At 44.8% G+C, this 25,506-nt stretch overlaps 1 protein-coding gene across 1 annotated transcript in view; it reads left to right on the top strand.

Moving 5' to 3' along the window:
* mdn1 (midasin AAA ATPase 1) overlaps positions 1–25,506 on the top strand; it is a 113,002-nt gene that overhangs the window by 76,830 nt on the left and 10,666 nt on the right. Inside the window, exons 72-94 of the mRNA XM_084313776.1 lie at positions 961–1,034; positions 1,143–1,329; positions 2,791–2,935; positions 4,214–4,360; positions 5,643–5,769; positions 6,051–6,156; positions 6,773–6,888; positions 7,149–7,556; positions 8,455–8,681; positions 8,980–9,108; positions 9,292–9,473; positions 9,698–9,859; positions 10,694–10,831; positions 10,968–11,103; positions 12,703–12,884; positions 19,977–20,108; positions 20,220–20,358; positions 20,863–21,155; positions 21,261–21,416; positions 22,655–22,756; positions 22,886–23,084; positions 23,404–23,571; positions 23,682–23,839. Of these exons, the coding sequence (XP_084169902.1) occupies positions 961–1,034; positions 1,143–1,329; positions 2,791–2,935; positions 4,214–4,360; positions 5,643–5,769; positions 6,051–6,156; positions 6,773–6,888; positions 7,149–7,556; positions 8,455–8,681; positions 8,980–9,108; positions 9,292–9,473; positions 9,698–9,859; positions 10,694–10,831; positions 10,968–11,103; positions 12,703–12,884; positions 19,977–20,108; positions 20,220–20,358; positions 20,863–21,155; positions 21,261–21,416; positions 22,655–22,756; positions 22,886–23,084; positions 23,404–23,571; positions 23,682–23,839 (3,813 nt within the window). The remainder of the gene's footprint in view (positions 1–960; positions 1,035–1,142; positions 1,330–2,790; positions 2,936–4,213; positions 4,361–5,642; positions 5,770–6,050; positions 6,157–6,772; positions 6,889–7,148; positions 7,557–8,454; positions 8,682–8,979; positions 9,109–9,291; positions 9,474–9,697; positions 9,860–10,693; positions 10,832–10,967; positions 11,104–12,702; positions 12,885–19,976; positions 20,109–20,219; positions 20,359–20,862; positions 21,156–21,260; positions 21,417–22,654; positions 22,757–22,885; positions 23,085–23,403; positions 23,572–23,681; positions 23,840–25,506) is intronic.

Below are 25,506 nucleotides of genomic sequence, written 5' to 3'. Positions count from 1 at the left end.
ATCGAGATAGCGCCCCTAAGAGGATCTGGCCGGTAATGCACTTTTTCGAATTCAAAGAGTAGGGTAAATCTGCAGTGCTGCTCGGTGACATCGAGTAGGTTATTACAATGGAATAAAAGCCAAAACAACTTTCTCAACCGTTGGATTCGAAACACGGACATCTCCGTGGCCGGGCGCCATTGTGTTAAGCACGTTTAAAAGACATACGAAGAACAAATACAAACATGTTAAAAGATCGGCGCCAAAGCAGAGGCAAGAGACCCAAACGGGCCTAAACAAGGCCTCCACTTGATTGAAAAAATACATTAAACAAAAACAAAAACATTATGTTATTACAGTATTGAAAATCACAGAGGGAAGGGACAGAAATACTGATGGAACGTAGATAATAATATGTTCTCTATCTACGTTCGATCTTGGTCAATTATGAACTTACAGAGACTACGTTTGTAAACATTTAGAGAAGAAAATGTTATTGCATTATTTTGATAATTATGCACAGTGTGAGCGGCTGGGTAGTGTAGAGGTCTAAGCACTCGCCTGCCACCGCAGAGACCCAGGCTTCATTCCCAGCAGCGGTCAGTCATCCCTACAAACACAATTGGCAGTGTTCGTGGGAGAGGAAGCCGGTGGGATATGAGTTCTGGTCCCTGCTCAACAGGAAGGGGATCTGGGGGAGATAGTGAACCTCTGTGCACCTTGTGTTCTCCCAGTGAAGCTCCTCGCTGTCAGGTGAAGAGAAGCAGATGGCAAACTCCACATGTATCGGAGGAAGCATGTGGTAGTCTACACCCTCCCCAGACCGACAGTAGGGGCAGCACTACGACCAGGAGGGAATTGGCATAGCGACTAAATTGGGGGATGAGAGAAAAGGAGAAAATTCAAATAAATAAGTAAAGATTGGTACCAGACAGTGTAACATAAATTCTTATGATGCATACATATCTATTCCCGTTTCAGGACTTTGTGAAGATCTCCAAGTGGAATGACGTCAGCTTCTGGTCCATCAAACAGTCTGTGGCGAAGACCCACCGGTAAGATATGAAGATTAATATCCTCCCTCCTGCAACAGATCTGCACCTCTGCATTCTCATGCAATAGCCAAGCGATGACATTATGTTCTGCCCCCCCTTCCCTCCTAGAACTCTCTTCAAGTTTGTGAGGAAGTTCGAGGCGGCGCTGACCGCTCCCTGTGCTCCTGCCCTGGTGGAACAAGGCAGCGCCGCCAGCCTGGACAGTGTGGACGCCAACCCAGAGGAGACCCCCATCCACCGGGTGCACCAGGCGCTGAGGGCCGCCCTGCCTGGGGAGGGCAGAGACTTACAGCAGGTACAGCTCTTGTTGAAACAGGGTTCCTTCCTACACATGTCTTGACAGTATGGAACTAAACATTTTCAGATCTTGAAAGGTTTTTGGGAAATGCACCAACAGTATGGTGGGGAGGGAAGGGAGGGGGGGGGGGGCGGGGGGCGTTTAAACACATATTAGAACTACATATTTTATTCTAGACCCACTGTCATAATCATCATTGTTGTAAAGAATGAGCTGACAGTCCAGCACAGACAGTTTTGGCATCATATTGAACACTGACTAAAATATTCAAATCCAGTCAAAAAGGATTCTATTGTTTTTGTTTGTCTTATTGTCCTTTTAACACTTTGAGCGCCACTCACGGCTTATCTCGGGTTTACGATAGTTACGTTGAAAGCCACTCACGAGATTTCTCGGATTTTAAATTTTTTTAGCGATCTGAAATCATATTGCATCACGCGAGCCTACCCTAGCCTACCCAGGGGCCGCCGGCGATCAGATGTGAAAAAAGCGCCCCCTATCATCTCCCAGATGGTAAATCACCCTTTTGGAATGGACTCAATGAAAATGGATGGGGAAAAAAATATATTCCAGTCCACATTTTCCAGTCCACTGATGCAGCCGGAGTTACCAGAGTTAATTCTGGATCCTCTGAGCCCCGCGGATCATGAGTTCTACTGTATACACGTTAGATCTATACACTTATCGATTTTTTCGAATGGTGATCAGGAATTGGAATATACCATTTGGATACCATCTGATGTCAGGTAAGGAATCTATGTTATCAGTGTTAGGATAATCCGACTCGTTTTCGAGGAGATATAAGCTTTTTTGTGATATGTGCTCTATCTGTTTCACTGTAAAATCCATGAGGAAATTAAATCAGCTATTATCAGCGCGCGGCTCGAATGTGCGTGCGTGCACGTATACTATTGATCATCTAGCGTTTATTTGAAAACAATTCATAAATAGGCCGACAAATATCAACGTTCTGGAATATTCCAGTAAAAGGCGATTATCACAGAATGGGCTGTTTTTCACCTGAAAACGGGTGCTTTTCAAAATGCTCTCAAACAGAAATGAAGCGATAAAAAACCAATCTGCCTTGACAACACTGACTGGAAAATGATTATTTGATAAGCGACGGTCAGATTAGACACATAGCCATAATTTAAAACATAGATTAGGCGATATTAACGTTAACATTGGGAGTGGACCGTGGCATTCAAGGGGGTAAAAAGGAAAACACGGCGTGGCGCTCAAAGTGTTAATTGTTTATGAAATCATGTTCAAATGTAAAAAATAAAATAAAATAAAAAAATGTATTGTGGAATTTTGTTTTGTAGAAAAGCCCTGTATTAATCACAATCACTCAAACACTTGAGCAATAAAATGGTAAAATATCTGAATGTGTGACTTCAATATAAATGTACCGGTCTATGCTTTAAGATACTTGTTTTCTCTGCGATTGTATTTCAGGACGAGGCCCCAGACGAAGGTGCAGAGGCCTCCTCCCTCCAGAGCCGTCTGCCGGTCCTGACCAGGAAGATGAGGAAGATGTGTGTCCAGCTGGTAAAGAAGCACCCGGTGCCTGAGCTGGCTGAAGACCTGGACATCTTCACAGGTGAGAACAAGGTGTAGATTAGCTGAAGACCTGGACATCTTCACGGGTGAGAACAAGGTGTAGATTAGCTGAAGACCTGGACATCTTCACGGGTGAGAACAAGGTGTAGATTAGCTGAAGACCTGGACATCTTCACAGGTGAGAACAAGGTGTAGATTAGCTGAAGACCTGGACATCTTCACAGGTGAGAACAAGGTGTAGATTAGCTGAAGACCTGGACATCTTCACAGGTGAGAACAAGGTGTAGATTAGCTGAAGACCTGGACATCTTCACAGGTGAGAACAAGGTGTAGATTAGCTGAAGACCTGGACATCTTCACAGGTGAGAACAAGGTGTAGATTAGCTGAAGACCTGGACATCTTCACAGGTGAGAACAAGGTGTAGATTACCATTGACCTGCACGCATCCTACTATTGAAACATCGGTTCTCCAACAGGGGTTCCAGGGGACACCTAGTGAAACAAAGACTAGTGTAGATCACATGTGTCAAACTCGAGGCCCGCGGACCAAACCCGGCCCTCCTGGCATGTTCATCCCGCCAGCAGACTGAATTTGCTTATCATTTCATTTTGGCCAGCTGCCTCACCTAGGAGCAAACTGGCCTGTGATAGAAATCAAGCACACTTTACATAAGTGCCCCGGCTTTTCAAGCCAACGCAGAGAGTGTTATCCACACATGGCCTATTATTGAATACAAATGCATCAATCTGCTTTCGTGGACCGTTGGAGGAGGATCCAATATTTAGCCTTCAGTTGTAGGCTTAAAAGCTTGTCAGTGATCCGTTTTCACTCGTGGTATTATTCGGTTGCATCCAATTTGACTTTATCAAGTGTATTATTGCTAATTCATCATACCTACTCTATACCTTTTTTTTTAGGTATTATGTGTCCGGCCCGTAAAATCATCTGTATTTAACCCCCCTCCCTTGGTAATTGAGTTTCACACCCCTGGTTTAGATTAATATTCCATTCACTAGTAGTTGCTCCGAATGAGCGAATGTATAAAAATGATACTCGTGATGATTCTCATTGTGGGTTTTTACTCTTGGACAAAATCATATCTAACAACAAAGATCTTCTGAAATGGGGGCCTCAGGGGGTCTCTGGGCTGAAACCCTTATGAGGCGAGGGTCCCCGGCCTAATGTCTTTGGGGGATCCTTCACCCGCAAAACATTTGAGAGACACAGTTCATCAGTCGGTCCCTTCTGAATCCTGTTGATTGCTCATACGGTACAGAATGTCAGCTGAGGCTCGTTCTCTCCTGGTGTGTTCGCAGGGGAGATCATCAGCAACCTGCGGGACCTGCAGGGCCTCACCGTCGACTCCACGGCAGAGAAGGAGAAGCAGAAGGCGGAGGTGAAGCACATCCTGCAGCAGAAACAGAGGGCTCTGTCCGACCTCTTCAAGATGCTCACGGAAATAGGTGAGCTTCCCTCACCGTGTCTCCCAGACAGCCGGGGGGTGAAGGCCTCACCGTGTCTCCCAGACAGCCGGGGGGGTGAAGGCCTCACTGTGTCTCCTAGGCAGCCGGAGGGTGAAGGCCTCACCGTGTCTCCCAGACAACTGCCTCTTTGAACTGCTGCGGTCAGGCAAGCGATACCGGAGTCTCATGGCCAGTACAGAGAGACTCAGAAGGAGCTTCTATCCCCAGGCCATCAGGATGCTCAATGACAATAACACTATGTAACAAACCATCAAATACACTCACAGCACACACATCCACACGTACACACTCACTTTAAATAAACAACTCACTGTAGCACCCACTTTAACACACTTTATATTTATTGGTAAAGAGATTTGCACTACAACTCATACCTCATTGCACCTTACCCTAAGTTGTACCTCATCCAATTTCTGCATTGTACTTTATATTGTATTGTAACTCAGTTACTAATTTTTTCTACTCTGTATTGTATATTGTATATATGTATATTGAACACTTTTGTTTACACTTGTTTACGTACTTTTGACTTTCTATTTTATACTTTATCTATTTTTTTATCTAGCACACTCTCAGGAGCAAAACAGGAAAAAGCATTTCATATAAAAGTATTCTGTATTTTTGTATGACAACTAATAAAGAAACTTGAAACTTGAAGGGCCACCTGCAAGGAGGCACCGACACCACCATGAAATAGGGTATCGGAGAGTTTCCTCTATGCTCAACTCTGATTGGCCAAGAGCCATGTCTAAACCTATCAGACGTTAGAGCAAATTGATTTGGATGTTCTCTCTATTTGAGTATGATGGATCTCTCTAATGGAGAACAATTGATTTATATCTGAAATAACTTTTGGACCAAACTAACTACCGTACACTAATTCATCTAAGTCTATACTGTTCAGTAAACGTTTGGGTATGTGACCGACACAAGGTTAGGACTGTAAGTGTACCAGTACTACTGTGTGACTCCAGGACCCTCTTAACAGACCCGCGCAAAGCAGTGGACCTGGAGCTCACACTCTGTCTGATTCTGATACTTAGTCTGATTTTGAATACGGGGGGCCAGTACCCCGGACGCCCTGGAGCCCGGGGGCATGCTCTCCATAAAGAAAGGCCCAGGGAGAGTGCTTAAGTGTGCCCCGTCCCTGTAGGACCAGTACTCCTGTGTGACTCCAGGACCCTCTAAGTGACCCCTTGTCCCTGTAGGACCAGTACTACTGTGACTCCAGGACCCTCTAACTGACCCCTTGTCCCTGTAGGCCTGTCGTACCGAAAAGGGCTGCTGTGGAACCGGACGTCCAACCCAGAGGAGACGCTGTGTATGCAGCCGCTGGAGCTCAACACGGCCCTCTCTGCAGTCAAGACCCAGGAACAGGCAGAGAACACGTAAAAGACACAGACACCACAGACACGTCAGACTAGGAGAATTCTGGGCTATTTTTATTATCCCCAAGTAGTTAAATAGCCAGCCTGTTTTTTTTTGTTGCTTAGTCGAACAGTGCAAACAGAAAATCAGGCTCATCCTGTAATTTTATCAGTGTTTTTTGTTTTAATTACTGTATTATTTTAAATAAATAAAATGAATCGACAATTCATGAAAGCATGATTTTTTTAAGTGAAGCGGAGCAGGATTGTGACTGTATTCTGCTATTTGTTTTTCTCCTCAGGTTGTTCACAGAGTTGACGGCGGCGTGGGACGGCTGTCAGAAATACTTCTACCGCTCGTGGGCGAGAAGGACGGTCCTGCAGACGGCCCTGCAGAGCGCTGCCAAGGTGACTGTCTGTCTGCTGAGGGAATGTGACAAATACATGACTGTCTGTCTGCTGCAGGAATACATACATGTAGGCAGTGGCTCAACACATTGTACTGTGGGTCAGCTCAGTGCTTAACAATTTGAGTGTGTGTGTCTGTCCGTCTGTCTATGCTGTTTTCTGTGTATGCATGTGTCTGTCTGTCTGTCTGTCTGTCTGTCTGTCTGTCTGTCTGTCTGTCTGTGTGTGTGTGTATGTGTATGTGTGTGTCTGTCTATGCTGTTTTCTGTGTATGCATGCGTCTGTGTGTGTGTGTGTGTGTCTGTGTGTATGTGTGTGTCTGTCCGTCTGTCTATGCTGTTTTCTGTGTATGCATGTGTGTCTGTATGTGTGTGTCTGTCCGTCTGTCTATGCTGTTTTCTGTGTATGCATGTGTCTGTCTGTCTGTCTGTCTGTCTGTCTGTCTGTCTGTCTGTCTGTCTGTGTGTGTGTGTGTGTGTGTGTATGTGTGTGTGTCCGTCTGTCTATGCTGTTTTCTGTGTATGCATGTGTCTGTCTGTCTGTCTGTCTGTCTGTCTGTCTGTCTGTCTGTCTGTCTGTCTGTCTGTCTGTCTGTGTGTGTGTGTCTGTGTTCCAGGAGCTGGGTGTTGGGAACATAGATCGTTGCCGTGGCTTCGCCTCTCACCTGTTCAAGCTGCTGCTGAGACAGAGGAGCCGGCTGGCCAAGCTCACTGAGCAGTGGGTCCATCTCAGGTCAGTCAAACCGGACGCCTCATACCTTCCACGTTTTCACTTGAATTGAATGTTGTTGTGTGACGAACATGGAACCCGCTCAAAGCCACAATGTAGAATTTCTGACACAAACATGGGTGTCGATCAGAAAATGAGGTTTGTTTTTCTCACATCCAAAAAAGGTTTAGAAAAGCAAGGTTTTCACCCACCAGTAGTGATGTGCTTTATCTAGAGTCACGCTCACACCCTATGGGTTTCTTTCCTCTCGTTACCACATACAGGAGGCTGACGGTCAGCGTCCAGGGTATCCAGGCCCACCTCCAGGGCCAGGTCGGCGACGGTGGCAGTAGCCTTCCTCCCCAGGACTCTCTCCAGAGCTGGGTGAGCCGTGGCCAGGCGCTAGCCGCCCAGTGTGCCACCCTGCTCCAGCAGCTGTCCTGGCTCCTCCAGTGCTGTCCGGAGGACCTCCAGCAGAGCGAGGAGCCGGCCGGCCGCAGGCAGCCCACCCTGAGGTGCCCCACTCCCCTGGCGCCGCACCGGCAGCCCCCCGGGTGTCTGATGCGGAGGGGAGACCCGGCGTGGTGCCAGCTCAGCCAGCGTGTGGACGCCATGCTCCAGCAGACCCAGACCCTGAAGAAAGAGCTGGACGATGTCGCACAGCAGTCGTCGGAGGGGGCACTTCACACATGGTAAACCCACAGTGTCATTGACGAGAGTGTAGTGGTTCCGCTTTGATATTGAAAGATATTTATTGAAATATGAAGTAAGCTCCTGATTAGATTAGGTTTAATCTCTTGTATCGTCATTATAAAGAAACAAGTACAGTACAACGAAAATAAGTTTGGCATCCAACCAGAATGCAAATGTAACAGTAAAGTGCAATATACAATTTACAGGTATTTAAACTGGAGTATATATATATTAGTACTACTGAGTAATAATGCTAATCAGATGTACAGTGATACAGGTATAAAAACACTATGGTAGTAAATCACACTGGCCAGCGGTATAACTAGTAAGAATAGATAAAGGATATACTGTAGATATAGAATCTACAGGTATGTAAAAAGGATTACTGTATATGCAGGTATATACAGACATATGTGGATAAATATACAGTGCCAGTCAAAGGTTTGGACACACCTTCTCATTCAGTGTGTCCAAACCTTTGACTGGTACTGTATATATACAGTAAATATATATATGGTATATACAACATTATTGTGCTCGTACAGAGTTATATGGGTAGACTATAGTTTGTAGGTATCTGTAATCAATATCTGAAATAAAGAATCTAACCCTAACTAACCTTATGTCATGCACTTGTCCTAATAAACTAACCTACACTGTAGCACTCAACACTTTGATGAACATTGTTACTCAGGGGATAAGAGTTGTACCCTTCCTGCTGACTTGTCGTACAGAACGTAAGTTGCTTTGGATAAAAGTGTCAGCTAAGTGACTAAATGTAAAATGTAGGTAATTATGATTACAGTGTAGGGCAGTTGTAGACGGTGTAGGCAAGTATACATTGATACTAGGAAGTGCCTTTTTGTTGATGCTGAACCGCACTGTGTTCCTACCCAGGACCCACTTCGCCACGTGCTGCTCTGGCTTCGACCGGCTGAGCGCGGTGGCGGCACAAATGCCCGCCATGGAGCAACTGTTCACCCCAGCGGCGCCGGTCCACAACGCAGACACCCAGCCCGCCCTGGCCCGGGGCCTCCAGTACGTCAGAGGGGAGGTGGAGGCCAGTATCACAGAGTTCACCACCTGGAAGACTCAGCTGCTCTCCCTGGGACACGAGCACACGGGTAAGAGGAGCACAGCGTGGAGGTCTCTGGAGAAGTAAAGCAGACCGCGTTGAAAGGTTATACAGCTGGCTTGTGACCGGAAGGTCACCGGTATCCTAGGACCGGCAGGAACATCTGTAAGAGAAGGAATAACGAGCATAAAATAGCATACGTGAAGAAGAAATGGTTCTATGATTCAAAAAATGGCTCTATAGTTCTACAAATAGTTATATTGTTGTAAAAATGGTTATCTGGTTCTAAAAACGGTTCTATAGTTCTAAAAAATGGTTCTATAGTGTACCTTCTCTTTTCATTACAGGCCACCAGTGTGAATTCTGTTCAGAGTTTTCCGCTGAGCTGGAGAAGACCATTAACACGGTGCTGTGTGCCGTCCAGAACCTGGTCAAGAGGAGGGAGGGACGAGAGGAACACGGAGAGGCCAACAGAGGTGAGAACTCATAATGGAGGACACCTACACGGTACCAGGAATCGCATCTGTTTCTTAGTATGGGTGGCCCCAGTGGGCCTCGAACCTCTGACCCCAGATTGCAGTAGTATTGAAGGTGGATTGGGTAACGGGTTGATTAGCATTTGTATGTCCTGATATCAACGGTGGACCTTCCTGTTCCAGGGAGTGAGGACGAGGAGCCTGTGGAGGACCTGCTGAAGCCCGGTCACCTCAACAAGCTCCTGGAGGAGGATCTAGAGGCGGAGGTCTCCTCTCTGTCTCTGGGGGACATCAGCTCCGGCCTGGAGCAGCTGCTGCAGCGGCTCCGCACTCACAGGGACACCTGCCCGCCACAGCAGCTTCAGGTAGGAACGAGTGGCCAAAGAAATGCAAAATTATATTATACAGCAGCTGGTTTCTTCTGCCCCGATACTCTCACACATACAGTATTCCAAAACTATTGTGTAGAACTTAATTTGGTTTGATAGTTATTGAGTGAAGAGTTGGAATTTATGATGTCAACATAATTCCAGGACCAGGAATTGTATCTATAGCACCTTTTGACATTGTGTTTGTGTTCCGTGTGCAGGAGCTGAGCGAGGCCTGCAGGCTCCTGGTGCGTCTGGAGCCCATGCTGGGGGTCTACTCGGACCTGGCTCGCTACTATCTGGCTGTATCACTGGGAGCCCACAGGAGCACTGGCAAACTGCTGTCTGTCCTCGCCAGCATCTTCACCGAGCTCGCCCAGAAGGTACGGCACCGCAGTCTTAACCGTCGCTCGTGTGTTTCTGTGGGAATATAATATTGAAATAGAAAGCCTTGAATGGAATGTTTGGAGAATGGTTACCTGACGCTGCCTTGACCCGCCGCCTGGTCGGAAGAAAGACTACAGAACAAAGACGTCAAAGGAAGAAGGACTCCGTAATATATATATTTTTTGATATACTTTTTCTCCCCATTTTTTTATTTTTCTCCCGTCCCCAATTTCGTATTGTCCAATTCTACCCTCTCCTGTCTCGAACGCTGTTAGGCCATGCCTCCCACAAGCCGGCTGCAATGTGGACGAAGCCTTGCATCACGTGTCCCCTCCGGTACTCGAGGAGGCAGCCGTCGCATCTTTTCACCTGAACAGCGCGATCTCTCAGCGGCGAGGGTCTGCGTGGGAGGGACACGCCGCCCTCGTCGCTTCCTGATTCTACTGCGCAGGCGCACCAACCGACCTGTAGGAGTCGCTGTCCACAACGTCCGATCCCCACCCACCAGCTTCCCACCCCCTAATACTGCCAATTGTATTAGTATGAACGACCAGCCAAGCTGGTAGCAACGCAGAGAGCTGGGCTCAAACCCAGCATATCCTGCGTTGGTGGCGAGCGCCTTGCCCACTCCACCACCTAGCCGCCCTAGGACTCCGTAATATTAATAAGATATACAGTATTTCTGTTTTGGACTTGAGTGTCTTCCTGTCCATAGCAACCCACTGAAAAGTGGCTATTCTAGTACTCAGTCAAAGGCCTCTATACAGTATAATGCCATGAATCTATGTGAAACGCTGAGGATAACTGGATATTCACTCTCTTCTCCGCAGGGCTTCTGTTTACCGCAGGAGCTGATGGCCGGCGGAGAGGGTGAAGGTGCCACAGAGTTCCATGACTACACGGGCGGAGGTATAGGAGAGGGAGAGGGCGAGAAAGATGTCAGCGACAAGATCGAGAACGAAGAACAGGTGATTATTAACCTTAGCCCCGCCCCCTAGGATGACTGTGATAGGTTGAGGAAACGGCACTGGCACCGTGCTCAACACAGTGAGACTCTCTGGATTGTTTGAACTCAGAGTTGTTTTTTGGCGGGTGGTGCTGCAGGTGGAGGACACCTTCCAGGAGGGTCAGGAGAAGGAGGAAGAGCAAGATAAGAAGAACATCAAAGAGGAGGACAACGCCATCGAGATGTCGGAAGACTTTGACGGCCAGATGCATGATGGGGACGAGCGAGAGCCAGGTGGGTTGACCTCAAGCGGGTGCGTTGTTGGAATGGTGTATTATAGCAGGGCTGAGATGCAATTCAGTTGTTAATTCAACAAATTCAAAATTGAAACCATTTGAATGGCCGTGTACTCGCTGACGATGGAACATTCGTTGTCATTTACCTGTGAATAGATTGGATAATAACGACCTTTTCGTGCCAACGGTTTTTCTAGTATTTTAATTTGAATGAAAATCCACTTCCTGAATTAATTTGAATTTAAAGTGAATTGACCCCCAACCCTCTGGTGTGCAGTTGTTCAGTGTTTTCAATGATGAATCCAGTGTTGCAGCTTGGCCTGCCGTGTGACTACCTTGAATGAATGCACACACCCACACACACACACATATGCAAGCATGCACATCATAGGCGTAACTAAGGGGGGGGTCCACGGGAAATGTACCCCGCATGATTTCAGAATGCAGAATTTGTCCCCCCCACGTTTTACTGTCCAAAGATAATACATGGATAATAAACGGACACGCGACGCGGCGACCAGGAGCACACACGGAAAATTGCTGATTGTCTCTGAGCTGAGTCTGACTACCTGTCCTGACTGAGCTATTATTATGCAAAGATAAGTAGATGGGGGTCGCATTCTTGCCCTGCACGGGCCAAGTACCCACTCGCTACAGTACTCGTCTTTGCATAATAATAGCTTGGGTCGTCACTCAGCCGAGGTGTGTGTTCAAATACGTCATCACATACACGGTATAAACAGAGATAAGCAAACTAAGTTTTGCTACGCTGACGCCTCCTAGAGCTAAACCAGCATAATATATAACTGAGCCATATCAACCCAATCCAAAAGAAATACCAGGTCAAAAACTGGCAAACAAAACGCTACGTTTCCAAGAGAAATGGTTTAAAGCATTTTCTTGGATTCACTACAGTCATACACACAGTGGAGTCCTGTGCTTTTATTGTGCAAAAGCTTTTCAACTACCCTGGCGAAATACACTGATCCTCCAGCATTTGTTTCTGCTGGATTCAGAAACTGGAAAAAGGCTGTGGAGAGATTTGAGAGTAGTGTTTCTCAGGAACTTAGCATGTCTTTTTTTTTATCATGCATATCTTGTGTCTTACCTATTTAAAAAAATGTCTGCCTATTTTATTATTGTATTTTGCACAATCAATGCGGGCATGACCACTCTAATAATAATAATAATAATAATTGCTAATTGAAGCACCATATAATACATGTTCTTTCACCATAAACCTTTCAAATGTGTTTATTATTTGTCACAACAAAATACAGAATACTTTGAAATGCTTGTTTCTGTATGAGCTCAGTGTGTCGTTTACATGGAGAAATGGCGCCACCGCCTGGGAAAATGCGGTATTGCACACCTGGTATTAAAAAGAAAAAAAAAATCTAGGTAGAGGGCACCCCCCCTATCCCCCCCCTGCGACGTCACTCACCACGCCCCCAAATATGTCCCCCGCACAACTATCGACAGAGTTACGCCACTGATGCACATGAGCACACGCGAGTTAACAACCCAACAAACAAGTCAACCAACCAAGCTCTCCTTGGGTCAGTCCTCAACGTATTTTCTTTTTGTCCATTTGTAGGTGATGATGATGATGAGTCGGACGAAGAGGAGGAGGACAAGGATGAGCTGGATAAGAAGATGGGAGACCTGGGTGAGGGCCAGACAGACACCCTGGATGAGAGAATGTGGGGGGATGATGAAGATGATGGTGAGGAGGAAGGCAGCGACAAAGAAGAGGAGTCTGGCCAAGGCATGGATCAGGTAAATACAGTATAAATCTAACAAACAACTATGTGCTGTCGTGACTATCCCACAGCCCGGATTCTCAATCCACCTCTTGACCATGCCTCTAATCCGAGCCTTTGAGGAGTAGTTCATGTTTTTAGTTTCATGAGAATAGAGCAACCATGAGGCCAGAAGGCCTCCTTGCTATTGTAAGGCAAACATGTTTGTCTCACGTGAGAATCACATGAACAGGCTAGGGGGAGTAGGGGAAAAAGTGTTTTTCCATATTCCAATATGGCGGACTTCATAGCTCTTTATGGCAAAGTTGTTGTGCATGAGTAGACGCATCTCTGGATACCAGCTTCATGACTGTATGACTAACCGATCAGGAGATAAATTAATGTGAACATTTAAATGTGTCCTGATGGTGGCGCTGGGGTCATGAAAGGTTTGAATGAAAGCTGTTCACAAGTAGGATATGAATGTTTGGTCGGATGGTGGCGCTAGACTAGAGGAAAGGTCATGGGGTCACCAAAACCAAGTATTTTTCATCTAGGGGTCAGGAATGTGCACAACACATTTTTTTCTTCTTTTTTTGTATTTTTTTCTTTTTTTTTAAACAAACATAAACAAACATGACAACACAAGATAAGATATACAAGCATTAATTAACAGTGCACATCCAATGAAATCACCATTTAGTTCATTGTTTTATACAGGATATACCCCTAATACCTGCTATCTAATACCCTACACACATATGCTCTAGCTCGTACCCCCCCCTCCCGGACCCCCCATTGCCCATCAGCTTTTTAGCCACTGTGATACCAGATAAAACCAATCTCTTTAGCTGTATAGGTACTGCATACTCAAAAACATCATTCAGCAGTAATACAGAGGGGTGTACAGGTATATTCAGAGTTAAGATATTTGATAATTGCTGGGTCACTTCTTTCCAGAATATCTTAACTGGTGGGCAGTCCCAGTACATGTGCATAAATGTCCCCTCGTCCCCATTTGTACATAAGGAGCATTTGGAGTCTTGTTTAAGACCCATTCTGTTCACTCTTATAGGAGTCAAGTATGTCCTATGAATATAGTTAAGATTGATTTGTTGATGGTCCGGGTTCCTTGATGCAAGTCGAACATTTGCCCAGGCTTCTTGCCAATCAAAATCTATTTCCAGGTCTGGTATATCCCTCCTCCAGACTGATTCTAAGTGGAGGGTTTCATACAAGGACGTTAGTAATTGATGATAAAAATCTGATACAAAACCTCTCGATGTCTCTCTTTCATAGAAGAATTTGTGGTATCTGTGGTGTACAATTGGTATCTTTAACACTATGATCGCCGGGAACGAGTTTACACGTCATTCCTAGCCATGCTCATTCTGCCGAAGACGCTGTAACTCGTCTTTGATGTCAATATTTCAAAAATCTGTCATCGAAATCATATTTCCTTTCCGGAGCCCTGAGACACAGTGCAAAGCTCCACTCAACTCTCTAGCGGTTCAAGAGCGCCATCTGGTGGCCGATCGGCAGATCGCCAGCCGGAAATTAACCTTTGAACCGGTAGTGCTCATCCATATGTGGTCCGGGCACTCGCTATCGTTAGAGAGACTCCGTATTGACACAGTGAACATCGATCGGTGCAAATAACTCGAAAAAACAACATGATTTGGACGTATATACTATTATACAACCTGGAAATGGATCGGGCATTTCTCCATCCCATAATAGAAAAAATTCTGTTCCACGCTCATCTGCCAGCGGCGCGAGGAAGCCACGGTAAGATTCAGCGTTATATTCTAACGTCTTCTATATTGTCAGTGGTCTTAAAGTGTACGCCTTAAAATAGTGGAAAAAATCTGGAAATGCCATACCTCCGTCGGCTTTGTTTCTCTGTGCAGTGGATCTTTTTATACGTTATTCCAAATAAATTTGTATGCAGAAGAGTGTAATTTTTTCCAGTAACCATCTGGAGGGGGTAACGGTAGCATTGAGCTGATGAAGTTGATTCTAGGTAGGACGTCCATCTTAACTATTGATACCCGTGCCTGTACTGAGTTTTTAAGTTTCGACCACCTGTCAAAGTCGTATTTGATTTTATTTTGGATTTTTATGTAATTGTGCTTCACCGTTTGGCTTATGGTAGGGAATACTTCCACTCCTAAACATCTAAAGTGTTTAACCATCGGTATCTCTTCTGGGAGGGTTATATTTTTTTTTTGCAGGGGCGTTAAGTGGAAGGAAAGCCGACTTCGGCCAATTTGTCTTAAATCCCGATAAATCGCCAACGTACTCAATCAACTTGAGAAGATGAGGCATTGCGGTGTTGGGGTTTTGCATAAACAATATTACGTCGTCCGCATATAAACTAATTTTATGTTGTGTGCCCTTGATTACGATTGGTTCTATGGATTGGGATTGTCTTATATATTGTGCTAAAGGTTCTAATAATAAATCGAAAAGTCCGGGACCTAGAGGGCAACCCTGTCTAGAAGAGCGTGATACCGGAAAGATTTCGGAGGTGATTATACCTGTTGTGATCATGGTTGATGGGTCTTTGTATAATACTTTAATCATATCAATGAATCCTTTTCCTAACCCCATCCTTTCTAATACTGCCCATAGATACGACCATTCCAACTTGTCAAAAGCTTTCATTGCATCCAGGGACAGCATCGCCTTAGGTGTGGTGTCGTCCTTGTTGGCATCTAGTACGTGTAGTAATCGTCTTATGTTATCAGTGATCAAGCGGCCTCTTATGAAGCCAGTTTGATCCGGATGAACTAAAGACGTCATATGCTTTTGAAGTCTGATGGCTAATACCTTAGAGTACAGTTTGATGTCGGTTCCGAGGAGGCTTAAGGGTCTATAACTACCGCACTCTGTGGGGTCTTTGTCTTTTTTAAGGAGGACTGTTATGAGTGCAATATTGTTGTTCTTATGGAAGTTCCCCTCCTTGACTGAGTGTAAAATCATATTAAGTAATAGGGGTCCAATTATGTCCCAACATGAGAGGTACATTTCTGGTGGGATACCATCTCTTCCAGGGGCCTTACCACTTTGCATTTCGGATATGGCCTTCCTGAGTTCCTCTAGTGTGATCGGTGTTTCTAACTGTTTAGCGTCATCCTCTGAAAGTTTAGTGAGGTTAATTTGATTAAGATATGTGTCCATTTTGTTTTGATCGAAGATCGTTTCTGATTTATACAAGTTGGAGTAGAACTTTTTGAATGTCGCGTTTATTTTTTTAGGGTCTGTAACAAGTCCTTGTTGTGCTTTAATGGTAGTTATATCTGCAAATTTTGCGTTAACTTTTAATCGCATAGCTAATAGGTGACTTGGTTTAGAACCTTGAGAGTACTGCTGTTGTCTTGTGCTACGTATTTGTATTTCAGATTGTTGTTTATATATGGCGTTAATCTCTTTTTTTAGTACATTAAATTGATTTTCCGGTCGAACCGAGTCGTTGTATTGTAAAGAAGTAAATAACGTAGCGTAAAGCGTTTCCAGTTCAGCCAGTTTTGAGCATCGATTCTTGCGTATTTTGGATGAAAAGCTATCGGTGAAATCCTTGATCATTCCCTTTCAAGTTTCAAGTTTCAAGTTTCTTTAATAGTTGTCATACAGAAGTACAGAATACTTTTGTACAAAATGCTTCTTACTGTTGCGCTCCAGAGACTGTGCATGACAAGATAAGTATGAAATAAAAACATAGTAAAAATTAGAAGTAAAAAAAGAGGTCACAGTGTTCAGTTTAGACATATGTTACCGACATCCATAACATTCTGGGGTCCTGCACCGAATTCGCATTCTCCCGTAGGAATACTGAAAGAGCTTCTTTGAATTGTGTAATGAATTCCTTGTTATTAAGCAGCATCGAGTTAAATCGCCATCTTGGGGCTCGGGATGATAGTATACCAAATGATCCTTTTTAGGAGTAAATAACAGTGATCTGATAATGCATTGGGTATCATTTCCACATCATAGTTATCAAATAGTCTCGGGGATGCAAAAACATAATCTATTCTGGATAATGTGTTATGTCTCGCAGATCGACAAGAGTACTTCCGGGTCGTGGGGTTGAGTGATCGCCATAGGTCATTTACACCTGTATTCTTCGACCAATCCTTTAATGCATTAGATGAATTTTTCTGTTCGTTGGAAAAGGAGGGATAAGATTTATCTATCCCTGGATCCCAAATGGCATTAAAATCCGCACCAATTATAAATGAGTATTCGGGAAGGTCTAACATTGATCTGGTAAGTGTAGTGAAGAAATTCGCTTCGAACAAATTTGGGGCGTATACCGCTACCAACGCTATTTTCCTGTTCTTGTGTACAATCTTAGCTATAGTTATCCGACCATCTGCATCAGACCATACTCCCTTCAATTCAATATTCCGTTTCACGACTATGGCAACTCCACGAGTTCTCGTTCCATAGGAAGAGTGACTAATGTTATGGTATGTGTTGTCCGCTAACGTAGCTATGTCTTTCCCTAAAATGTGCGTTTCGCTTAGCAGAGCCACGTCAACCTGTTCGTTTTTCATCAGTGTGAGTACGCTTTTGCGTTTGTGTTGATTATTTATTCCCCCAGTGTTCCAGATCATTATATTCAAACTAGCCATAATCTATACATGTTGTTGTGTAGTTGTTGGTAATGCTTCTGGAGTGCGAATCTACAATAGATATACATCCAACTATTGAGGTCCCGTTGAGAGCCGAGCTTAAAAACATACATATATACAAATAATAAACCCCTAATCCCCCCTCCCTCCGAGAGTCGTACAGGACTGTGTTCCATAGACACAACCTTCGCGTATAACTCCCTCCCTTAAACCATCGGATAGCCCAGAATGAGCCATTTATCCTTAACTTTCCTATGTATACCATAGGATCTAACATTCTAAATTCTACCATAAGTAGAATGTCAACTGTGGCTTGGCCACTCTCCTGTTAAATACAAATTAAAATAAAATTAAAATAAAGACTAAAAATAAGCTTCAATTATCATACCATAATCACTTACATTTTATAAGAACTTGTGTAATTTATAGTAACCCAAGAATAATAGAGAGGTATTGAACTGAATAGAGAACCTCAAAAAATCAGAGAAAAGAAAAAAAAGAGAACATTAACTTAGATCTTGAAAGAGCTTTGCTATGCTTAAACACCTAGGCCCTCATTCATCAACGTGTTCTACGCACAGATTTGTGCTTACCCTGTGCGTACGATCATTTCTAAGCAAAGAGTGGGATTCATCAATTTCAACTTGAACTTGACTCCGTGCTTACGTCTACGCACAGGTCAGACCATGCGTACCTGGCGCCCAGTGGTAGAATATATTATTACAACAAGGAAATGAGCTTCTGTGCATAATAACACTGGCATGTTCTGTACGAACCGTAGTTCATTATAGTTCATTGTAAAATAGCAACAGTAGTGTAATTATGGTCAAAACCCTATAAATAGCATTTGGAATAATAGATCTTTCTCTCAGAATGAATGCAGCATGGTTTATATAGCGTTATTGGAATATACGGGGTGTAGGCTACTGACTGACTGCGCTCCGCGTAGCTTGATTGATTGATTGATTGAAAAGTTTATTAACAGATTGCAGAATGGGTACAGTACAGTACAGCTCAGTACATACAATTGTTAATTGGGGATGCAGACCAGAGAAAGACTTTCGTCTTGTTTACATCAGGGTCCCCCATTTTCAATTCATCATAAAGCTCAACTCGTTATTATTTTGCGCAGACCGCAGAAACACGGGAACGTTTTGATTATATTTAAAAGGCTTTACGTTAAACGAAACAAGTGGAATTTCGAAGCTGTAAGCAGAATACAAGTCATATGAATATAGTGTTCTTCCCCCTTTTCACTGTATAAGAAAGAATAGAAAACGCATTGCAATGACACCAGATAGTGGACAGACTATGTATATGATGGGATTCAAGTTCGCGTTTTTGTTGATCATAGGCATGCTGTCAGAGTATGATATCTTAATCAAACATTCTAGAACATTTGTCGTCACAGATCATGTCCTAATAGAACATAGGCTATGGCATGGATCGTGATATTGTGTGGACTGTTATTATTACTGTACCGGGCGGTACCACCCATTGTGACAACAGCCTTGTGAGTCCCGCACACAAACATGATGGAATTCAAGTTCATGTATTGAAAGGCAGGCTACATCATACATGCAGTGAGATTCATTGTTCTTGTATATGCTCTCGTATTATTGTTTATATATAGGCTACCCAATACTGACATCAAAATAGATTGTAGTATGCCTCTAGAAATCATATGCAGCAGGTAGAAAATTGACGGGAGATCCATCGCGATTTGGAATAAAATTGAGGAGAACTTTAATCCCTGGGTATTAATCAAACAACACGGGAAAAGGCAGTCATATTCCAGCGCTGTATTTATTAGTGTTTGCGCTGCCCAGGCAGCAATGGTTAATAGATATCATATCCGACATCACCGTAAGTGTACACGTCTGTCAGCCTGTCTCATGACACGCTTCCCTCGGCTTAGTCAATTTTTCCACATTTCATGGGTGTATTCCATTACCGTATATATTTTAATCGGGGCGTTTCTGGTATGCAAATACGTGAAAGTGTGCACGAGCCTCGGCGCAGAGCCAAGGTGGGATTCATCATGACAGGTGTGCGTAGAGCCTGCGTACGCACGTGTGATGAATCCCGACTTCCCTGTGCGTACACTGGTTCTACATTCCGTGCTTACGTGTGGAAATAGAACATGTTCTACGCACACATTGATGAATGAGGGCCCTAGAGTATAAATTGGAGAAGTAGTGGAAATATTTCCAATTAATAAAAAGCAGTTTTTAAATACGTATATGCAGCATTTACCCTGGCCAGGGGTGGGCGATGATCCGTTGTGAAGAATGTTATTCCGAGATGCACAACACATTTTTAAAGATTAGAATGAAAGCTATTCGAGTTATCGTGTTAAAACAGAAACTCTGTGGCCGCAACGGTGGAGACTTCCGCTTGGGGCTATATTCATATTACTTGTGTATTACAGTAGTTCAAAGGTCATCACTGTGCACTGTGTGCTTGAAGTATGTGCTGGTGATATTCCTCAGGGAGAATCTGAACTGGTTGCCAAAGACGACAACTTGGACGCTGCAGACCCCAATAAAGATGATGGGAAGAATCAGGACAAAGATGAAGAAATGAGAAATGAGGAAGAGAAGATCAACGAACAAGGGGATGAGGTAACGTTTTACTTAACAAACATCTATAAACCCTTGACTCTTTTTTCGACCAAATCTCTCTTCATCCTGTCGCCGTGTGGCGTCTAAACGTTCTCCCCACTGTTCCCTCAGAGGGAGTTTGATGAGAACGAGGTGGACCCCTACCACGGGAAGCAGGAGAAGAAGCCCGACCCGGAGGCCATGGACCTGCCAGAGGAGCTCAACCTGGACGAGGACGACGACCAGGCCGGAGACGAGGGGGAAGGAGACGGTGAGACCTTGGGATCAGGGGCTCGTTAAAGGTTTTGGATTGCTTGCGGGTATAACGCTCCAATTGACTGTCTCTCTCGGTTGGAATTCTCCTCCTCCTTCCTCACTGTTTTGTACAGTCCCTCGCCTCCTCGAGGTTGGCATTGTATAATTGGGATTGGTTGAAGAAATACACAATTATTATATAACTATTTTCACTATAGTCAACCTTTTATTTATTCTCAAGATTACAATTGAGGTCACCCTCATTTTCAATGTCGTCGAGACTTTACAGACATTTCAATGCACACCACAATGCACCACAGCAATTAGTATAAAATGAACATAGGCATAAAATCAGCACACAAATTGACTAAATAATAGTCCTCCATGCTAATAGTTTCTGCCAGACCTAACTTCTGCACGGATACAGCACTATGTGAAGGTTGAAGAAAGGTCTGGGCAAAGCAAGACCAGGTTAGAGATTGTCGTTATTGGAGCCTAATGACCCATTTCCTCCCTTCAGAGGAGAATCCGTTTGACATAGAGGAGAAGCCCGCAGGCCTGGATGAGAAGGAGGAAGGAGGGCAAGATGGAGAGGAGAAGGGACCGGAGGAGGAGATGGACGAGGACCAACCTGGAGAGGAGAACGGCCAGGAGCCCAAGACTGAGGAGGAAGAGGAGGGAGGAGGAGAGCATGCGGAGGAGGACCAGGAGTCTGCTGTGAAAGACGAAGAGGAGGAGGAGAAGGATAAAGGACAAGAAGCAGGAAAAGAGGAGGATCTGGCCATTCCAAACGACAAAGGCCAGAAGCCCAAAGTATGTGTTTCGTTTCACAGCACGGCTCACTACGCTCATCCACACCTCGTTGTTTTTCTATCAGTTGTTTAACCTTTTCTGTTTCCGTCGCACATCATCCCACAGGAGGAGGATGAGGGGGCGGGCGAGGATGAGGAGCAGCCAGAGGCAGCAGAGAGGAAGGAGCACAACACAGACGCTCAGACCGGAGAGGAGAACGTCCAGAGTGAGACGGCCGTGGAGCTGGCAGGGGAGGCGTCCGAGAGAGACCAGGCTAAAGAGGTATGGCATCAATCAATCAATCAATCAGTCGTTCAAACTTTATTTATAGAGCACATTTACAGCACAGTGCCCTTTACAAACAGCAACATATTTTTAAAGAGTAACAGGATCAGTGGTAATACATTATAATATAGAATATTCTAGATTAACACAATGGCGCCCGACCACGGATAAATCCGTGTTTCGAATCCAACGGTTGAGGACCAACCACGGACATGTCCGTGGCAAGGTTGTTTTGGCTTTTATTCCATTGTAATAACCTACTCGATGTCACCGAGCAGCACTGCAGAAGTACCCTACTCTTTGAATTCGAAAAAGTGCATTACCGGCCAGATCCTCTTAGTGGCGCTATCTCGATAATGCAGTGTTCCCTGTGGCAGAAGTTGTCTTGTTTTTTCTGGACCGCCAATGTAGTTTTCTGCTAACATGAAGCGATGCCTATAGCCTGTAGCTTGGAATACGTTTTGGGACGCGGATTTCAGTGTGCAGTAAAGGAATATATCATCAGCCAATGGACATATCGATCTACCAGATGGCGATCGATAACTGGGAAATCCTTTGGGGGATCCAACCGGCCCACGGTAAGATCTTTTTCACGTAAATTACATGCTGATCAGGGCTTGTTATGATAGCCATCCACCCGATCAGCGAATGTGGCTACTGAGGCTAACGCGGTTATTGGTAATCAATCATCAGAAACGACGTCTCCCCCCCCCCCCCCCCCCTTTTATGCATTCATGGTGGACCATGAATACCGATCATATGCAGTTTGAGTTTTAACTGTAGCTTCTGTAGTGCCGAAATGCCATTGGATTTAACGTTATTAGCTTAGCGGCCTGTATCTCGCCTTCCAGGAAATATACTAGCCGAAATCCCTTATAACGCTTATAGTCAAGATGCTATAAAATGAGAACGTATTGATGAAAAAAAATTTCTTTAAGCCATTTTGAAGGGACGGTTTATGGTCTCAATTGACAATGAGAATGGACAGATAGCAATACTATAAAGTATATATTTAGCTCTACAAACAGCCCCACGGACTATGCAAGTCTGTTTAGAAATGCTGGCCATCTAGAGTGATTTGAGTGATCCAAGTGGCCGCGAAAGTGTTAAAAGGGAAAGATACTATAAAAAAGTAAAAAAGGTTAACAAATCACTTTTTATATGAAAACACGACCACTGGAATATCACCTCCACGTTCACTCTCTCACATACACACTGGTGTCTCTGTTTGCTAGGAGCATGGCAGTGGAGCAGCTGACGCCAGTCAGTCAGAGGGGCATCAGTCAAAGCTCACGGCGAGAATGGCCTCACAGAAACAGACCCAGAGCAAGACTCAGGTGGGTTTGGCCTTTTTGGGAGCATTGGCGATCTACAGACGCTGAGATATTAAGCATTAAGGATGTTTCAAATCCTACTGTTTTTTTGATACAAAGTGATTTACTTATGCTTTTCGATGCTCACTGCAGAGCTTCAAGAGGAAACCTGGTCAAGCGGACAACGAACGGTCGACAGGCGACAACAACGAGCGCATCAACAAGCGTTTGCGTACAGTAGAGAGTTGTAAGGACAGAACGCAGGACAAGAGCCAGAGCCAAGCCCAGCAGGAGTCCGACCTCTATGAACACATCAAACAGGGAGAGACGGCCTACGACACCCAGACATACGGTCAGTAATAATGGCCTTCGAATACACCACTTACTCAATCACTGGAATTTGGTTATTTTAACTACAGTTCTTGTCACACAAGTATTCCAATCATCAACGTAGTCATGCCTATGTATTCATGGGATACTATTCACAGTATTCCATCGCAGACATCTTGGTCGGCAAACAACAGGTGATTGTAATGAACTAGCGGGTGATTATCGTTAAATGACAACCGTGGCCAATGAGATGTGGCGCTGCGCCCTATTGGCCGGCATCACACGTCATGAGGACACTGAATAAGGAATGCTAACAGAGCCTCTGGCGTTGCTGCGTACAGATGTAGCCAACACAGACCAGCAGCAACCGGCTGGACCTCAGCGGGACCAGGATCAGGAAGATGAGGATGTTGCCATGGAAACGGAGGAACAGGAAGAGGACCTACAGGCGGTTGATGCTCAGGATATGAAGCCAGAGCAGCTAGACTCCTCCAGAGCGTCTAAAAAAGGTGCGCCATTCCTCCATTCATCCACTCCCATCTCCTCTCGATGCACCTAGCGGTGGTGGTGAGGCGCCTGTGCCATTATGTGCCTGTCTGTGCCATTTCTCCCTCCACAGGACTGGACAGTGGAGAAATGGAGACCCAAAGGCAGGGAGAGGAGGAGGAGGAGGACAGGCAGAAGGAGAGACGAGGTCCCGATGATGAAGCTCGACCTGAGAGGAGCAGTGAGTCCACCATTCACACGGTCCCAGAGCTGTTCATGGACACACTGCAGGTACAGAGACTGGCCCTTGAGATGTGCATAAGACTGCATCCATACTATAGTCAGACCGTTGAGCACTCTTCATCAGAATTGTGTGTGTGTGTGTGTGTGTGTGGGTGTGTGGGTGTGTGTGTGTGTGGGTGGTCTGGATTAGAGGTTAAGGATTCAAAATGTGCAGTATTTTATGAAAGGCGGAGTGGGGGAAACCGTTGGTATCACTCAAACACAGACACAATACCTGCATTCACAATTAGCAATAAACCAATTACAGTCTATTCACGTCATCAGACATACACATACCTGGGTCACAAGTTTAATGTGGCAGGTGAGTGGAAAGAACAGGTAGATGAAATCATCTCTGAATACACCAGCAGACTTGATTTAATTCATGCATCGCCACTTCCACTCATCATGAAACTTGAGGCAATCAGAGTAATGGCATTGGCCAAAGTACAACATCTGTTCCCCAATGTACATATTCCACGAAAATCACTACATGATTTGACTAATAAAACCGTACACCTAGTGAGACAATGGACTGGCCTCAACACACACACAACACGCAACATTATATTTCACAGTAAACGTGAGGGTGGTCTGGGTGTTCCCAATTTTGAATGGGCATATATTGCTACACGGCTCTCCCATCTGTTGAATATGCTGAACAGTGACGACCAGTATGTGAGAACGCTCGCCCGTTCTTCTCTTTTCTTGGACCTAAAAAGATGTAAGGTCCCCCTGGCGTGTGGTTCGGACCCTAACTTCCTAGGCTTCAAGAGAAAGCCGAATGGAAAGCTGGACAGTCGCTCTCCTGGCTTCGGTGTGTGGTCAGACTGGCCGGACCATAATGACATGTGTTGCTGGGCTGATGTTACCCTGGAGTGGGTGGGGTCTAACTCTGAGGCAGTGGCTGTCTCAGAGAATATTATATCTGACCCCAGTATCTATGTCTGTGTGTGGAATGGATCACCAACTTCCACTGACTAATGCCCGAGGTCGCCTCCTGTGGGCACAACAGCAAAGACAGCGGGAACAATGGACTGAGTTGAGACTGCAGGGGAAGATTGCGTGTCTCCCTGCTGCGGACCATTCTGTCTCTCACTCTGTGTTAAAAAATGTTGCCATAGATGAGTGCATTGTTATCTTTACTCTGAAAGCGAGATTACAGGTCTTACCATCTAAACTGAATCTCTCCACCTGGTTTCCAGGCAGTCATGCTCCTCACTGTATTCATCATGACAATAACCAAATAGCTGAAACCATGTCCCACATCTTAAATGGTTGCCATGTATACAGGGGCCTCTACATAAGTAGGCATGACAGAATAGTAGATTTGATAGCGAAAGATATCTCTTATTTTTAGGTCCTCCATCACGCTGTTTAAGCATTCTACTGTGAAGCCAAGCATGTTCAACCTGTGCAATGATGATTCAGTGTTCTCTAATATTACAGCTAACACCCCTGATGTATTTGTGGTAAATGAACACCTTAGGGAGGTGTCCATTCTTGAGGTTGGCTGTACTTTTGACTACAGCTTAGAAGAAGCCTTCCTAACCAACATGCTGAAATACCAACAGCTACAGCAGACCATCTCACAGCTAGGCTATAGATGTAAACTCCTAGTTTTTATCTTTGGCAGCCTAGGGCATGTGCACAAGTTGGTTGTGAGGGGCCTACAA

Source organism: Notolepis coatsorum (genome assembly GCF_963971535.1).
Source record: "Notolepis coatsorum genome assembly, chromosome: 5".
Lineage (NCBI taxonomy): Eukaryota > Metazoa > Chordata > Actinopteri > Aulopiformes > Paralepididae > Notolepis > Notolepis coatsorum.
Note: the sequence above shows the minus strand (reverse complement) of the source record. Positions and strands in the feature narration are given on the sequence as shown.